At 40.5% G+C, this 15941-nt stretch overlaps 1 protein-coding gene across 1 annotated transcript in view; it reads right to left on the reverse strand.

Annotated features, from left to right (window-relative positions):
- The window catches only part of ppa1b (inorganic pyrophosphatase 1b), a 106628-nt gene extending 90738 nt beyond the window's left edge, over positions 1 to 15890 (reverse strand). The window contains exons 1-3 of the mRNA XM_057847767.1: positions 15385 to 15890; positions 14777 to 14841; positions 11022 to 11075 (exon numbers count right to left, since the gene is read on the reverse strand). Of these exons, the coding sequence (XP_057703750.1) occupies positions 11022 to 11075; positions 14777 to 14841; positions 15385 to 15445 (180 nt within the window). The 5' untranslated portion in view covers positions 15446 to 15890. The remainder of the gene's footprint in view (positions 1 to 11021; positions 11076 to 14776; positions 14842 to 15384) is intronic.
- Between the last annotated feature and the right edge of the window lie 51 nt (positions 15891 to 15941).

The raw sequence follows: 15941 nt of genomic DNA on the forward strand, positions 1-15941 counted from the left end.
GGTAATATTTCAATGCACTCGTGTTAAGGGTGAGATACCACACATACATGCCAAATATGAAAAAGATTGAACGTTGTGTCAAGGAACTATAAGTCATTTACTGAATTTGTCATTTTGCCGAAAAAATGGTCGACTTTGGCACCACGCCCAGGTCAGACCCGTGAATGAAAACGCACCATTTTCAAAACTTAAGATTTCATATGTCTCCTGAACAGTCTCACCAATTTTGAAGATGATCCAACTAACTCCCTCGGCGAAAAGGTCTCAAATGTGCACCCTGTAAATCGATAAAAATTTCATATTTGATCCAAAATAACCGATTTCCTGTTGGGTTTGGAATATGCGTGTAAATGCTTTTTTGGAGCGGTTTTGGACAAGGTATAGACCCCCCAAATTTCATTGCTCTACGCTGACAGACCCTAATGTTATAGGCCAATTTTAAAATTTCAAGGGGGCGCCACTGAGCCATTTTGTTATATTTTTTTGCAACGTTGCAAAATTATCGAAATTTACAATTTTCCGGACGTATGTGCAAATTTTGGTGACTTTTCGTGCATGTTCAGGCCTCCAAATTGGCCGTTTTCATTTGCCCTGAAAAAAAAAAAAAAAAAAAAAAATAAAAAAAAAAATAATCCTTTGCAAAACAATAGGGCCTTCGCACGCTTAGTGCTCGGGCCCTAACTAGGCCTGCAAGCAGGACTGAACGGGCCCTCGCAATGTAGCGCAACTCGGACGTCACGCAACTCGGACTGTGTGCAGGTCAGGGTGGTGGCAGATCCTCCTCTCTAATCATCTCATTAGAACCTAACATGCTCGAAAGTCGCCTATTTACATTCCCACACCCAAGAGATAAAAACCCCTATTGGAGAGAGTACTACAAAAAAGGAGCCACTACTGAGCTGTGCAGCCAAGCTCTTATTCAAAACCAAAATTAATCTTCTAACTGGGCCAATTCGACCAAGTGTGCCAACTATTGTGGCTCTATAAGCTGCCTGAGTCTCTGAAAAAAAATATTTCCTTTAAATGGCGAACAAAGGGTCGTCACGGCAACAGACAGAGACACGTGGACATGGGCCGTAAAAAAGTATTTTAATAGGTCTTGAAACTACAATGACCAACATGAAAAGAACTGGACATGTTTTGGAAAAACGAGTGACTTTCTATCGCCACTAGTTGGCGCTGTAGGGTTGATGCAAATGACCCCTACAAGGCCCTTCAGGGTATGACTCTCAACAAGCACGGGAAGTTTGGCGCAGATATCTTGTATATCTGCCGAGTTATGACTGTTCAAAGTTTTTGGAGAGAAAAATTGTTGACAGTCATTTTCACTTTCCTGTTTGGACCCCTCCGCTTCAACGAAACTTCAATATTTTTCATCAGGCACCTGAAGACAGGTCTTAAGGTTTCCCTTATGCAGGTTTGAGGTAGATTGATTTTTTCCCTTTAGAGGAGGAGTGTGTCCCGTAAAAAAGGGCATTTCCTGTTCCCACTAGGAGGCGCCAGGCACAAATGGTAAATTTTCAATCCAGTCCTGCTCAGGCTGGTATACCTCACACACATGCCAGATTTAAAATAGATTGAACGTTGTATGAGGGAGTTATCAGTCATTTTCCGAATTTGGTGTTTTGGCGAAAAAATGGAAGAATTTGGCGCCCCGCCCAGGTCAGGCCCGTGAATGAAAACACACCATTTTTATAACTTAAGATTTCATATGCCTCATGAACAGTCTCACCAATTTTGAGAATGATCAAACTAATTCCCTAGGTGCCAAGGTGTAAAATGTGCACACTGTAAATCGATAAAAAGTTCACATTCAATCCAAAATACCCGATTTCCTGTAGGATTTGGAATGTGTGTGCAAGAGACTTTTTGGAGCAGTTTTGCACAAAGTATCGACTCTCCAAATTTCATCACTCTACGTTGAAAAAACCTAAATGGAGAGGCCTTTTTGAAAATTTCAAGGGGGCGCCACCGAGCCATTTTGTTACATGTTTTCGTAACGTTGCAAGATTATCGAACGTTATCCAAAGCCGCATGTATGTGCAAATTTTGGTGAGTTTTTATGCATATTCAAGCCTCCAAATGTAAACTCTTACTGTGAACCCATGAAAATTTCACATTCGATCCAAAATACCCGATTTCCTGTTGGATTTGGAATACGGGTGCAAGAGACTTTTTGGAGCAGTTTTGCATAAGGTATCTACTCCCCAAATTTCCTCGCTCTATGTTGAAAAAACCCAATAGGAAAGGCCTTTTTTAAAACTTCTTTCTGTCGCCACTAGTTGGCACTGTAGAGTTGATGCAAATGACCCCTACAAGAACCTTCAGGGTATGACTCTCAACAAACACGGAAAGTTTGGCGCAGATATGTTGCATATCTGCCGAGTTATGACTGTTCAAAGTTTTTGGCGAGACAAATTGTTGACGGTCATTTTCACTTCCAGTTTGGACCTCTCCGCTTCAACGAAACCTCAATATTTTTCATCAGGCACCTGAACACATGTCTTGAGGCTCCCCTGAAACAGGTTTGAGGTCAATAGATTTTTTTCCCTTGGAGGAGGATCCTCTCTTGTAAAGAATGCCATTTCCTGTTCCCACTAGGGGGCGCCAGGCCTAATGAGTAATATTTCAATGCAGTCGTGTTCAGGCTGGGATATCTCATATACATGCTAGAAATGAAAAAGATTGAACGTTGTATCACGGAGTTTTTAATCATTTTCTGAATTTGGTATTTTGCCTAAAAATGGCCAACTTTGGGACTACGCCCAGGCCAGACCCTTGGATGAAAACTCACCATTTTGAAAACTTAAGATCTCATATGTCTCCTGAATAGTCTGACCAATTTTGAAGACGATCCAACTATTTTCTTCAGCGACAAGGTCTCAAATGTAAATCGATAAAATTTCACATTTGATCCAAAATTTCCGACTTCCTGTTGGATTTGGAATATAGGTGCAAGAGACTTTTTGGAGCAGTTTTACACAATGTATCGACTCACCAAATTTCATCATTCTACGTTGAAAAAACCAAATAGGAAAGGCCTTTTTGAAAATTTCAAGGGTGCGCCACTGAGCCTTTTTGTTAATTTTTTTCAAAGATTATCAAAATTTACGCAAAGTTGAACATATGTGCACATTTTGGTGAGTTTTCGTGCATGTTCAAGCCTCCAAATGTGAACTCCAACTGTGAACCGAAAAAATTTCAGATTCGATCCAAAATAACCGATTTCCTGTTGGATTTGGAATATGGGTGCAAGAGGCTTTTTTGAGCAGTTAGGCATAAGGTATCTACTCCCCAAATTTCATTGCTCTACGTTGAAAACCTGAGAGGAGAGGCCTTTTTGAAAATTTTAAGGGTCAAGGGGGCGCCACTGAGCCATTTTTTGACATTTTTTCAAAACGACGCAAGATTATCGAAATTTACGCGAATCTGCACGTATGTGCAAATTTTGGTGACTTTTCGTGCATGTTCAGGCCTCCAAATTGGCCATTTTCATTTGCCATGAAAAAAGAAGAATAATAATAACTAGGCCTGCAAGCAGGACTGAACGGGCCCTCGCAATCTAGCGCAACTCGGACGTCACGCAACTCGGACTGTGTGCAGGTCAGGGTGGTGGGAGATCCTCCTCTCTAATCATCTCATTAGAACCTAACATGCTCGAAAGTCGCCTATTTACATTCCCACACCCAAGAGATAAAAACCCCTATTGGAGAGAGTACTACAAAAAAGGAGCCACTACTGAGCTGTGCAGCCAAGCCCTTATTCAAAACCAAAATTAATCTTCTAACTGGGCCAATTCGACCAAGTGTGCCAACTATTGTGGCTCTATAAGCTCCCTGAGTCTCTGAAAAAAAAAATTTCCTTTAAATGGCGAACAAAGGGTCGTCACGGCAACAGACAGAGACACGTGGACATGGGCCGTAAAAAAGTATTTTAATAGGTCTTGAAACTACAATGACCAACATGAAAAGAACTGGACATGTTTTGGAAAAACGAGTGACTTTCTATCGCCACTAGTTGGCGCTGTAGGGTTGATGCAAATGACCCCTACAAGGCCCTTCAGGGTATGACTCTCAACAAGCACGGGAAGTTTGGCGCAGATATCTTGTATATCTGCCGAGTTATGACTGTTCAAAGTTTTTGGAGAGAAAAATTGTTGACAGTCATTTTCACTTTACTGTTTGGACCCCTCCGCTTCAACAAAACTTCAATTTTTGTCATCAGGCACCTGAAGACAGGTCTTAAGGTTTCCCTTATGCAGGTTTGAGGTAGATTGATTTTTTCCATTTAGAGGAGGAGTGTGTCCCGTAAAAAAGGGCATTTCCTGTTCCCACTAGGAGGCGCCAGGCACAAATGGTAAATTTTCTATCCAGTCCTGCTCAGGCTGGTATACCTCACACACATGGCAGATTTAAAATAGATTGAACATTGTATGAGGGAGTTATCAGTCATTTTCCGAATTCGGTGTTTTGGCGAAAAAATGGAAGAATTTGGCGCCCCGCCCAGGTCAGGCCCGTGAATGAAAACACACCATTTTTATAACTTAAGATTTCATATGCCTCATGAACAGTCTCACCAATTTTGAGAATGATCAAACTAATTCCCTAGGTGCCAAGGTGTAAAATGTGCACACTGTAAATCGATAAAAAGTTCACATTCAATCCAAAATACCCGATTTCCTGTAGGATTTGGAATGTGTGTGCAAGAGACTTTTTGGAGCAGTTTTGCACAAAGTTTTGACTCTCCAAATTTCATCACTCTATGTTAGAAAAACCTAAATGGAGAGGCCTTTTTGAAAATTTCAAGGGGGCGCCACTGAGCCATTTTGTTAAATTGTTTCGTAACGTTGCAAGATTATCGAACGTTATCCAAAGCCGCATGTATGTGCAAATTTTGGTGAGTTTTTATGCATATTCAAGCCTCCAAATGTAAACTCTTACTGTGAACCCATGAAAATTTCACATTCGATCCAAAATACCCGATTTCCTGTTGGATTTGGAATATGGGTGCAAGAGACTTTTTGGAGCAGTTTTGCATAAGGTATCTACTCCCCAAATTTCCTTGCTCTATGTTGAAAAAACCCAATAGGAAAGGCCTTTTTTAAAACTTCTTTCTGTCGCCACTAGTTGGCACTGTAGAGTTGATGCAAATGACCCCTACAAGAACCTTCAGGGTATGACTCTCAACAAACACGGAAAGTTTGGCGCAGATATGTTGCATATCTGCCGAGTTATGACTGTTCAAAATTTTTGGCGAGACAAATTGTTGACGGTCATTTTCACTTGCTGTTTGGACCTCTCCGCTTCAACGAAACCTCAATATTTTTCATCAGGGACCTGAACACATGTCTTGAGGCTCCCCTGAAACAGGTTAGAGGTCAATAGATTTTTTTCCCTTGGAGGAGGAGCCTGTCTCGTAAAGAAGGCCATTTCCTGTTCCCACTAGGGGGCGCCAGGCCTAATAGGTAATATTTCAATGCAGTCGTGTTCAGGCTGGGATATCTCATATACATGCTAGAAATGAAAAAGATTGAACGTTGTATCACGGAGTTTTTAATCATTTTCTGAATTTGGTATTTTGCCCCAAAATGGCCGACTTTGGGACCACGCCCAGGTCAGACCCTTGAGTGAAAACTCACCATTTTGAAAACTTAAGATCTCATATGTCTCCTGAATAGTCTGACCAATTTTGAAGACGATCCAACTATTTTCTTCAGCGACAAGGTCTCAAATGTAAATCAATAAAATTTCGCATTTGATCCAAAATTTCCGACTTCCTGTTGGATTTGGAATATAGGTGCAAGAGACTTTTTGGAGCAGTTTTACACAATGTATCGACTCACCAAATTTCATCATTCTACGTTGAAAAAACCTAATAGGACAGGCCTTTTTGAAAATTTCAAGGGGGCGCCACTGAGCCTTTTTGTTAATTTTTTTCAAAGATTATCAAAATTTACGCAAAGTTGAACATATGTGCACATTTTGGTGAGTTTTCGTGCATGTTCAGGCCTCCAAATGTGAACTCCAACTGTGAACCGAAAAAATTTCAGATTCGATCCAAAATAACCGATTTCCTGTTGGATTTGGAATATGGGTGCAAGAGGCTTTTTTGAGCAGTTAGGCATAAGGTATCTACTCCCCAAATTTCATTGCTCTACGTTGAAAACCTGAGAGGAGAGGCCTTTTTGAAAATTTTAAGGGTCAAGGGGGCGCCACTGAGCCATTTTTTGACATTTTTTCAAAACGACGCAAGATTATCGAAATTTACGCGAATCTGCACGTATGTGCAAATTTTGGTGACTTTTCGTGCATGTTCAGGCCTCCAAATTGGCCATTTTCATTTGCCATGAAGAAAGAAGAATAATAATAATAATAATAATAATAATCCTTTGCATTACAATAGGGCCTTCGCACGCCTAGTGCTCGGGCCCTAATAATCCTTTGCATTACAATAGGGCCTTCGCACGTCTAGTGCTCGGGCCCTAATAATAATAATAATAATAATAATCCTTTGCAAAACAATAGGGCCTTCGCACGCTTAGTGCTCGGGCCCTAATAATAATAATAATAATAATAATAATAATAATAATAATAATCCTTTGCATTACAATAGGGCCTTCGCACGCCTAGTGCTCGGGCCCTAATAATAATAATCCTTTGCATTACAATAGGGCCTTCGCACGCCTAGTGCTCGGGCCCTAATAATAATAATAATCCTTTGCATTACAATAGGGCCTTCGCACGCCTAGTGCTCGGGCCCTAATAATAATCCTTTGCATTACAATAGGGCCTTCGCACGCCTAGTGCTCGGGCCCTAATAATAATCCTTCGAAGAACAATAGGGCCTCGCACGCTGAGAGTGCTCGGGCCCTAATAATCCTTCGAAGAACAATAGGGCCTCGCACGCTGAGAGTGCTCGGGCCCTAACTAGCCCTGCAAGCAGGACTGACGGGCCCTCGCGTATGGCGCAACTCGGACGTCAAACAAAGTCGGAGGGCAGGCAGGTCGGGGCGGTGGCAGTCGACAACAGACAGATATCCAGGCAGATATATTGCATGTCTGAATGTTCAGAATTAGTGGGGAGAGAAAATGGCGACGGTCATTATGACTTTCTTATCGGACCCCTCTGCTTTAACAAAACAAAAGTGTTTATTAGGCACCTGAACACGGTCATTATGACTTTCCTATTGGACCCCTCTGCTTTAAGGAAACAAAAGTCTTACCGGAGTATAAGTCGCATTTGTGGGTGAAATTTGCTTGATAAAATCCAACACATAGAACAGATATGTCATCTTGAAAGGCAATTTAATATAAAAATACAATAGAGAACAACATGCTGAATAAATGTACAGTGTACAGTGCATAAACAACGAAATGCGAATATACTGTCCTCACCAGGACGCTACCGCTTGGTCCTGGCTATAGACAGCGAACTCCAAAAAGACAATTCTGGATGTCCGCATAATTTGTTGAATCAATTTGGTCCTCGATAGCAAACAGGTTCACATCACCGTAAATAAATGATAATTACGTACTATTACAGCAATAATGTAACAGATTAGCATGCGTTCGCTAGCATTAGCACACCATTCAAACAACCACACAACTGGCTGTAAGTGTCCGCTCGCGGGTGGAAAACACACAACAACAGAAAAGATGATACACGCAGGCGTTGCCTCTGTAGAGATATTTTAAAGGCATAAACAATGAACGTAGGTTCGCAGCCGTCTTTCTCTCTCGCTAACTAGTCCACTCACTCACTCACTCACTCACTCACTCACTCACTCACTCACTCACTCACTCACTCACTCACTCACTCACTCACTCACTCACTCACTCACTCACTCACTCACTCACTCACTCACTCACTCACTCAGAGCTACGTAGCTGTCTGTCTTCTTCTGGTGTGCGAGCGCTTATTCACGTAAACAAGTGCGAGTGCGCTCCCAGGTGGGCGTGAAAGCGCCACAAACTAAATGCATCCATTTCAATATAAAAAAGTCAATTATACAATTGAACATACATTGCCAAAGGCAGAACGCGAACGTGGCCATAGCTATTAACAGTTATTCAGATAACTATAGCATGCTAACAAGTTTACAAAACCATCAGTCCAAAACACCATAATAACACGGGAAATTATATCATAATGTGTTAATAATTTCACTCACCAGGGGGCACCAGGCCTAATGGTTTTGTAAACCTGTTAGCATGCTATAGTAATCTGAATAACTGTTAATAGCTATGGTCACGTTCGCGTTCTGCCTTTGGCAATGTATGTTCAATTGTATAATTGACTTTTTTATATTGAAATGCATGCATTTAGTTTGTGGCGCTTTCACGCCCAACTGGGAGCGCACTCGTTATTATTATTTTTTCATGGCAAATGAAAATGGCCATAGCTATTAAGAGTTATTCAGATAACTATAGCATGCTAACAAGTTTACAAAACCATTAGTCCAAAACACCTAAATAACATGGGAAATGTTATCATAATGTGTTAATAATTTCACACATAAGTCACTGCTGAGTATAAGTCGCACCCCAAACCAAAATATGAAGAAAAAAAAACACGACTTATAGTCGGAAAAATACAGTAGTCTTTTACTGAATTGTATTGTCAAAAATAAGACACATTTGCTGCCCTGCCCAGGAAAGGGCCGTGAATGAAATGTCACCATTTTGATAACCTAACATCTCATATGTGTCATGAACATTCATTCATTCGTTCATTTTCCATGCCGCTTTTCCTCACGAGGGTCGCGGAGGTGCTGAAGCCTATCCCAGCTAACTCGGGGCAGTAGGCAGGGGACACCCTGAACTGGTTGCCAGCCAATTGCAGGGCACAAGGAGACATACAACCATTCACGCGCACACTCATACCTACGGACAATTTAGAGTGCTCAATCAGCCTACCATGCATGTTTTTGGGATGTCTGACCAATTTTGAGAAGCATTCAACTTACTGCTTCGGCGTAATGGTCTCAAACGTGCATGCAGGTTTTTGACAAAAATGCAAGATTCAATCCATAATACCCGATTTCCTGTTGGGTTTGGAATAAGGGTGCAAGAGACTTTTTGGAGCAGTTTTGCACAACGTATCCACTCCCCAAATTTCATCACTCTACGTCGAAAAAAACTAATAGGACAGGCCTTTTTTAAAAATTGAAGGGGGCGCCACTGAGCCATTTTATTACATCTTTTGGCAATGTTGCTAAATTCATGAAATCTACATGAAGCCACATGTATGTGCACATTTTGGTGAGTTTTCGAGCATGTTCAGACCTTGAAATTTGCCATTTTGAGAGAAAATGCCGAGGGTCTTTTCACTTTCCTGTTTGGATACTGCAACATCAACGAAAACTCAATATTTTTCATCAGATACCTAAAGACATGTCTTAAGGCTCCCCTGATGCAGGTTTGAGATCAATTGATGTTTTTCACCAGGAGGAGGAGCCTTTTTCGTAAAAAAGGGTGTTTCCTCTTCCCACAAGGGGGCGCCAGGCCTAATGGAAAATATTTCAATGCAGTCGTGTTCAGGTTAAGACAACTTACATGCATGCCAAATATGAAAAAGATTGGACCTTGTATCAGGAAGTTATTAATCATTTACTGAAATTGGCGCGTTGCCAAAAAAACACCCGACTTTGGTACCCCGCCCAGGTCAGGCCCATGGACGAAAACTCACCATTTTCACAACTTAGTATCTCATATGTCTCATGAACACTTACACCAATTTTGAGGAAGATCCAACGTACTGGCTCGGCGCAACGGTCTGAAACGTGCATGCTGGTTTTCGCCCAAAATGCTATATTTTTCAACATTCAATCCAGAATATCCCATTTCCTGTTGGGTTTGGAATATGGGTGCTTTAGACTTTTTGAAGCGGTTCTGGACAACATATCCACTCCCCAAATTTCATCGCCCTACGTTGAAATACATCAAAGCAAAGGGCATTTTGAAAATTGCAAGGGGGCGCCACTGAGCCATTTTTTAATTTTTTTTGTAAACGTTGCCAAATTGTCGAAATTTTCGCGAAGCCGGATGTATGTGCAAATTTTGGTGAGTTTTTGAGCATGTTCAGGCCTTCAAATTGGCCATTTTCATTTGCCATGAAAAAAAAATAATAATAATAATAATCCTTCGAAGAACAATAGGGCCTCGCACGCTGAGAGTGCTCGGGCCCTAATAATAATCCTTCGAAGAACAATAGGGCCTCGCACGCTGAGAGTGCTCGGGCCCTAATGATAGGTTTAGGAGCACCTTATCTTCACAAAAGACGTCAGGTCTACCACATTAATGGGCAAATGAACAATGAGCATATAGATTCAATTTTTATATGAAGACCTATGCATTTTGCCAGAATATGTTATTGTGTTAAAACAACATGGCATGCTTTTAGCTACTGTAATCTAGTAGCAGCAATCTTGACAGGAAAACGAGACGGAGGGACAGACACACAAACACGCGCATATACTTTCATACTTGTGTTATGGTGCAATATACACTCAGGCAGACGTAGCGCTACATTACTGGCTGTCGTTGTGTTGTACGTGAAAGTGTGCAGACAAAGTAAATGAAGTGTTGAACATTTCAAAGCTGCAAGTTTTATTTGATAATCCGCTGCAATCCTTCTACATACACAATACTTTAAGCACATCATGAGATAATACACTTACTCATGAATGTACTCATCAATTTGTGTCCAAAGTTGGCTAGGCAAAATCAGCAGAATTGCTGGTAGCCATGGTTGTTGTTGTTGTTTAAGGCAGCGCACTCTCGTGGGAGGAAGCGGAAATACAGGGGAAACTACTGTGGCTTAGATAAACCAAAACTGTGCGGTTTTGAAAATCGAAAATCAAACAGCCTTTTTTCCAGTGTTTGATGGTCTTTGTGTACACTGCCCTATGAGGACTAACAGTATAGAAAATTAATTGATAAATTAAAGCACTGTTGTTGTTTAGTGTTAGCTATCGCTCTCTGTTGAACATGTCCTACTTTTTGAATGGTGAAATGTCTTACCTCCATCTTTGCGTTTGTCCATCTTGGTACCTCAACCACCATGTGAAAGATGTTCTGGAAGATAGAAATTGAATGTGTGGAGTTAGTTTCTTTCTTAATTATACATTTTTGCTTTATTATACTACTTGACTGACATTACACGGACCTGTGCAGCAATAAGAGATGATATCACTGCTAAATAGACTATGACCTCACGACTTCTGGAAAATATTACCTAACGCAATGGTTTGCCAACTCTGAATGACTGTCTTTCCAAGAAAATTGACTTTGTGAATGCTTGTAGACAAATAGTTGTGAAAAAAATTCTGAAAGCGAGTCATTGAGAAAGCATTTCTGAATTTTGCGCAATTCAATATTACAGTTCAGTTCTGTAATTTACACTATTATTTCCCCATGTCGAGGTTCTCCACCCAAACACTTACAGTATGTGAAATCTACAGAGAGAAATTGGTTGTGTTTTATTTCCTCGATGTGTGATTAGGCGTTTGCTGTTTAACTGTTTCAAGGTATACCGTGGTATGAAAACGTAAAGGTTTGAAAACCGCTAAAACTTTCCGTCATACTGTCCCTACGGTATTAGCTATTTTTTTTTTATGTCCCAAAAATGCAGGGCTTACCTCTCCCCCTTAAGTTGTTTCTCAGTGTCAGTGTTGGTTGGAGGACATGAAACACCTGAACTTTTTCCCCCAGCGAAGAAAACTACAGGGCAGTTACAGACAGCCACGTCTTACGTTGGCCAACCGACATTAAAACATGTTTTCGGGGAGGTTACCAGAGTAGGCCTTATCTCCAATAATTTTGGCATTTATACAAAATTAAAAATATGTAAACGCTGTCATGAACGTTTCCCACTAGCTACAAGAGTTAACTCCAGTGTGTGTAGTGCGTCTAGCAGTGGTAAAACATACTTGTTAACGAGGCAGATAACGTGGCTAATTAGCATGCCAATTTAATTTTATTTAGAATATTTCATTTATTTATTTAACTTAACATTGTACTTATATTACAATTTGGTAATATGTTGTTTTGAAAAATAAAAATCTGGTTTAATGGATTTTTTTTTGTAACCCAGAAAATAATCAAAATAAAACATTTTAGAGCTGTAATTGCAATAACATGGTACCGTGAAACCGTGATATTTTTGCTTGAGGTTATCAAACCATCAGAATCTCATACCGGCACATACCTATGTGTTATATAGTTTTAGATTCTGACAAGCAGTCGATACGGCATTCTGTCATATTGAAACTGAAAATAAAATCCACTCAAATTATTAAGGCGTTTCCCCAAGTTGCCATTGTAATGAAAGCAGGACTTTCAGTCTCGAGTGACCTAGCAGTGTTTGGAGGTGACCAGTGCCTTTCACTCAAAACCAGTCAATTTCACCAATACACAAAAAAAGTGTGGTTAAAGCGTACTATTTTACTACTCTTCATCCTGGGGATATTTGGGGGGAAAAAAATCAGACATACAGTGGGAAGAACAAGTATTTGATACACTGCCAATGTTTATTTTCATTGGCAGTGTATCAAATACTTGTTCTCCCCACTGTATTATTAGGACACCAGCATGACTTAAAGGGAACCTGTGACTTAAAGACTTGTTGGCTCTTATAAGCCACAATTGTTCTCTTTTACTAAAATGTTATTAAAAATACATATATTATTGCCGTTGATTTAAAAATCTATAATATTTAGTACATGTTTTGACCTACAGAGGGCGTCGTGTTTTACGCACGCAATAGCTGTGCTAGCTAGCAAGAAAATCTAGTTTGATGACTGGCATGATTTTGTCACATTCTGCTCCTGGTCAGATTGTTTTGTTACAGAGATGTGGGGTGAGTTCCCACCGTCGTATCTGCATCCAATTCCAGCTCATCAGCAGTTGCCACGTTTACATGGAGCCAAATATTCCAATTACAATTGGAATATTTGTTCAAACCGAATAAATGTGTTCCATATAAACACCTCATTCGGAATGAACAGGCCCAAACCGAATGGAATTTCATTCCGATTCACAGGGGTGGAATATTCCTTTTCCCAAACCGATTAGAAGTAAAATTATATCATGTAAACAGGGAAGCGGAATGGTGTCTGGTTGCGTTCTTTCTGCGCATGCTCCGTACTGACGTGGTGACGTCACTTGGTGACGTAAGTAACGTCACTTGCAACATGGCTTCCAAGCACACGCACAGCGCACCCACACAACTTTTTAAATGAACGGGGTGTCATTCTGAAGTTTTGTTTCCACTCGAAAAGTTAAAACAGCAGCTGATCTGACGATCGATCTCCATGTTTTGCAACGTGACGCTTTGTTTTGATTAATCTGCGCATGTCAGACGGCAGTTGTCAAACGTCCTTTCGGAATAAAGGCAGTCACATGTAAACGCTGGATCGGAATAGATGAAGTGACATGTAAACAGCTGATGTGAAATTTCCATTCGGAATGATTTGAATCGGTATGAATAAAAGTCAGCATGTAAACGTGGCTACTGTCTTGAAAAACGATCTTAGGCGGCTTGTTGAGACATTGACTTGCCATTTGACAGTTTGTATATTCCTTCGTTGCTAGTTGCATCATTGCCTTTGTTTTTTTTCATTTGTCTGCCTCTCACCGCAGTTTTCCTTAGTTTTTTTTTTTTTAATTGATCCCAACCTACTGTCACGGACCCTTTTTGTGTCTCCCTTTTTGCGAACGCGTGTTTTTTTGTGTGTTCAATAAACCCTTTTGGAGAATCCCTATGTTATTGTTGTCTGCTTGCTGTCTGAAATGAGCTACATTTTTTCAATTCTGTGGTCAAGCCAGTCACACTTTCTTTCCAGTTGTGTTCTCCTTTCAGGTTTTACCGCACAGTCAGACAACGTACAGTGGGGAGAACAAGTATTTGATCCACTGCCAATGGGTTTTGGGCAGTGTATCAAATACTTGTTCACCCCACTGTATGTGGGTTGCGAACTTGCGATTGCTTTATAAGGAAAATCATGACTAACATCTCTCGGAAGTATCGTCATGTGGTGTACGTGCTCGTCTGTCATACGGGAAACACGGGTTCGAATCCCAATGGTGACCATCGTTTAATTGCTTTTGTTGCTCGTTTTGTGAAACATTGAAATTGCTGTCCTAATCATCACTTTTCCGCTCAGGTTCAAATTGGAAGGACAGAACCAACAACATGTTTATTCGGCTAACGAGTGACACTGTGGAAGTACAGCAGCGCTGCCCAGCGACGTCACCTCCCAGAGTGCATTGTGTCGTCAACAACAATGGCGACCTACTACGGTAGTTAATCAATTTTTCAAATATTATAAAAACGAAAACATTAAGAGGGGTTTGAATATCAAATTATTATAACTCATACTAACATTTATCTTTTGGGAATTACAAGTCTTTCTGTCCGTGGTTCCCTTTAAGACACATGCCTAGCTATGTGTGATATAGTTTTAGATTCTGATAAGCAGTTGATAAGGCATTCTGTAATATTGAAACTGAAAATAAAATCCACTCATATTATTAAGACTTCGCCCCAAGTTGCCATGCTAATGAAAGCAGGACTTACACTCAAAACCAGCCAATTTCACCAATACACAAAATAGCGTGGTTAAAGTGTACTATTCTACTACTCTTCATCCTGAAGATATTTGGGGGGAGAAAAACATAAGACATAATATTAAGACACCTGCGTGACTTAATGACATATTATAGATGCATTGTCCCCTTTAAAATGTCACTTAAATACATGGAAGGTGTTACCGTACCTGTCCCTCATTGGCATATATTGGTATATCATGGAATGGGGATATGTACTTCCCCTCAGAATTTTCTGCAAGACAGGAGCAGGAAAAAACCGTTGTTGATGCATTCAAGACAGGACATACAATTTAAAACACTATATAATAATAGCTTTACTCTCACTGCACTGGACGTTGAGACCAACATTCAATATATAACTCGGTCTTTGTAGTGACTTGGCAAGTCAGTGCATTCTACAAGCAATCTTTTGACACAGGGTGTTGTCGCATGCTTTACGATTTCATGCGTGGAACCACCCTGGAAAGATTTCAGCCTTCGATCGCAATACAACTTTTAATTTTCAGCCTCACAAATTTAAAGTCTCTCACTTGGATTGTCGTTAAGCTGACAAACCGGTTTAACGTAAAATAATAAGTTTAATGGCCAAACCCAAATCGAAAAAAGAAGCGTACACAAGGATGAAATCTTAAGGCGACATTTAATGAATAAGTGACACGTGGGAGGTTACCGAAAGCCTTTCACTTGCATCGACGGAGTTCTAGAGCAACCATCATTTATTTCTTCCTACACAAGCATATAAAACAAAAATTTAAAAAACTTATGTTGTACTCACTGAAGAACAAGCGGTAGCTGAGAGAGTTGGGGATGCCCCTCTCTTCCACAGTGAAGCTCATGTTAAGTGCAGGTTTGTCCCACGGATGAAGGATGGCGGCGGAAAGGGGAGTCAGTCAAGGCGGTGGACGGCAGGGCAGGCGGAAGGGTGATGCGCATGCGCAAACCACGGAGGAGACGTTCAAGGACCGTCGGAGAATATCGAGTTCGTTGAACAAAAGTAGAAAAATACTCAAAATTGTGGCTCGACAAAAATAATTGGCACAGCAAAAGCACTTTAAAATTTGATACACGTGTAAATAAACGAGTGAAAAAAAATTTCTGTTGAATATACTGACTTACTCCGTTACTTGAGTTTGTGCAATAACACGTTATATATTTTACGGGTTTATTTTGCGTTTGACATATTTTACCAGTGTGTTTATTAAATTTCTTCGTCGGTTTTATGTGTTAAATGTTAAAGCCTACTTTTTAATTTGTTTATTCGGCGCCCCCACCACCCCACTGTCACGGGGGGGGGGGGGGGGGGGGTATTCAAATTCACATAAAATTCACATA

Source organism: Corythoichthys intestinalis, chromosome 10 (genome assembly GCF_030265065.1).
Source record: "Corythoichthys intestinalis isolate RoL2023-P3 chromosome 10, ASM3026506v1, whole genome shotgun sequence".
NCBI lineage: Eukaryota > Metazoa > Chordata > Actinopteri > Syngnathiformes > Syngnathidae > Corythoichthys > Corythoichthys intestinalis.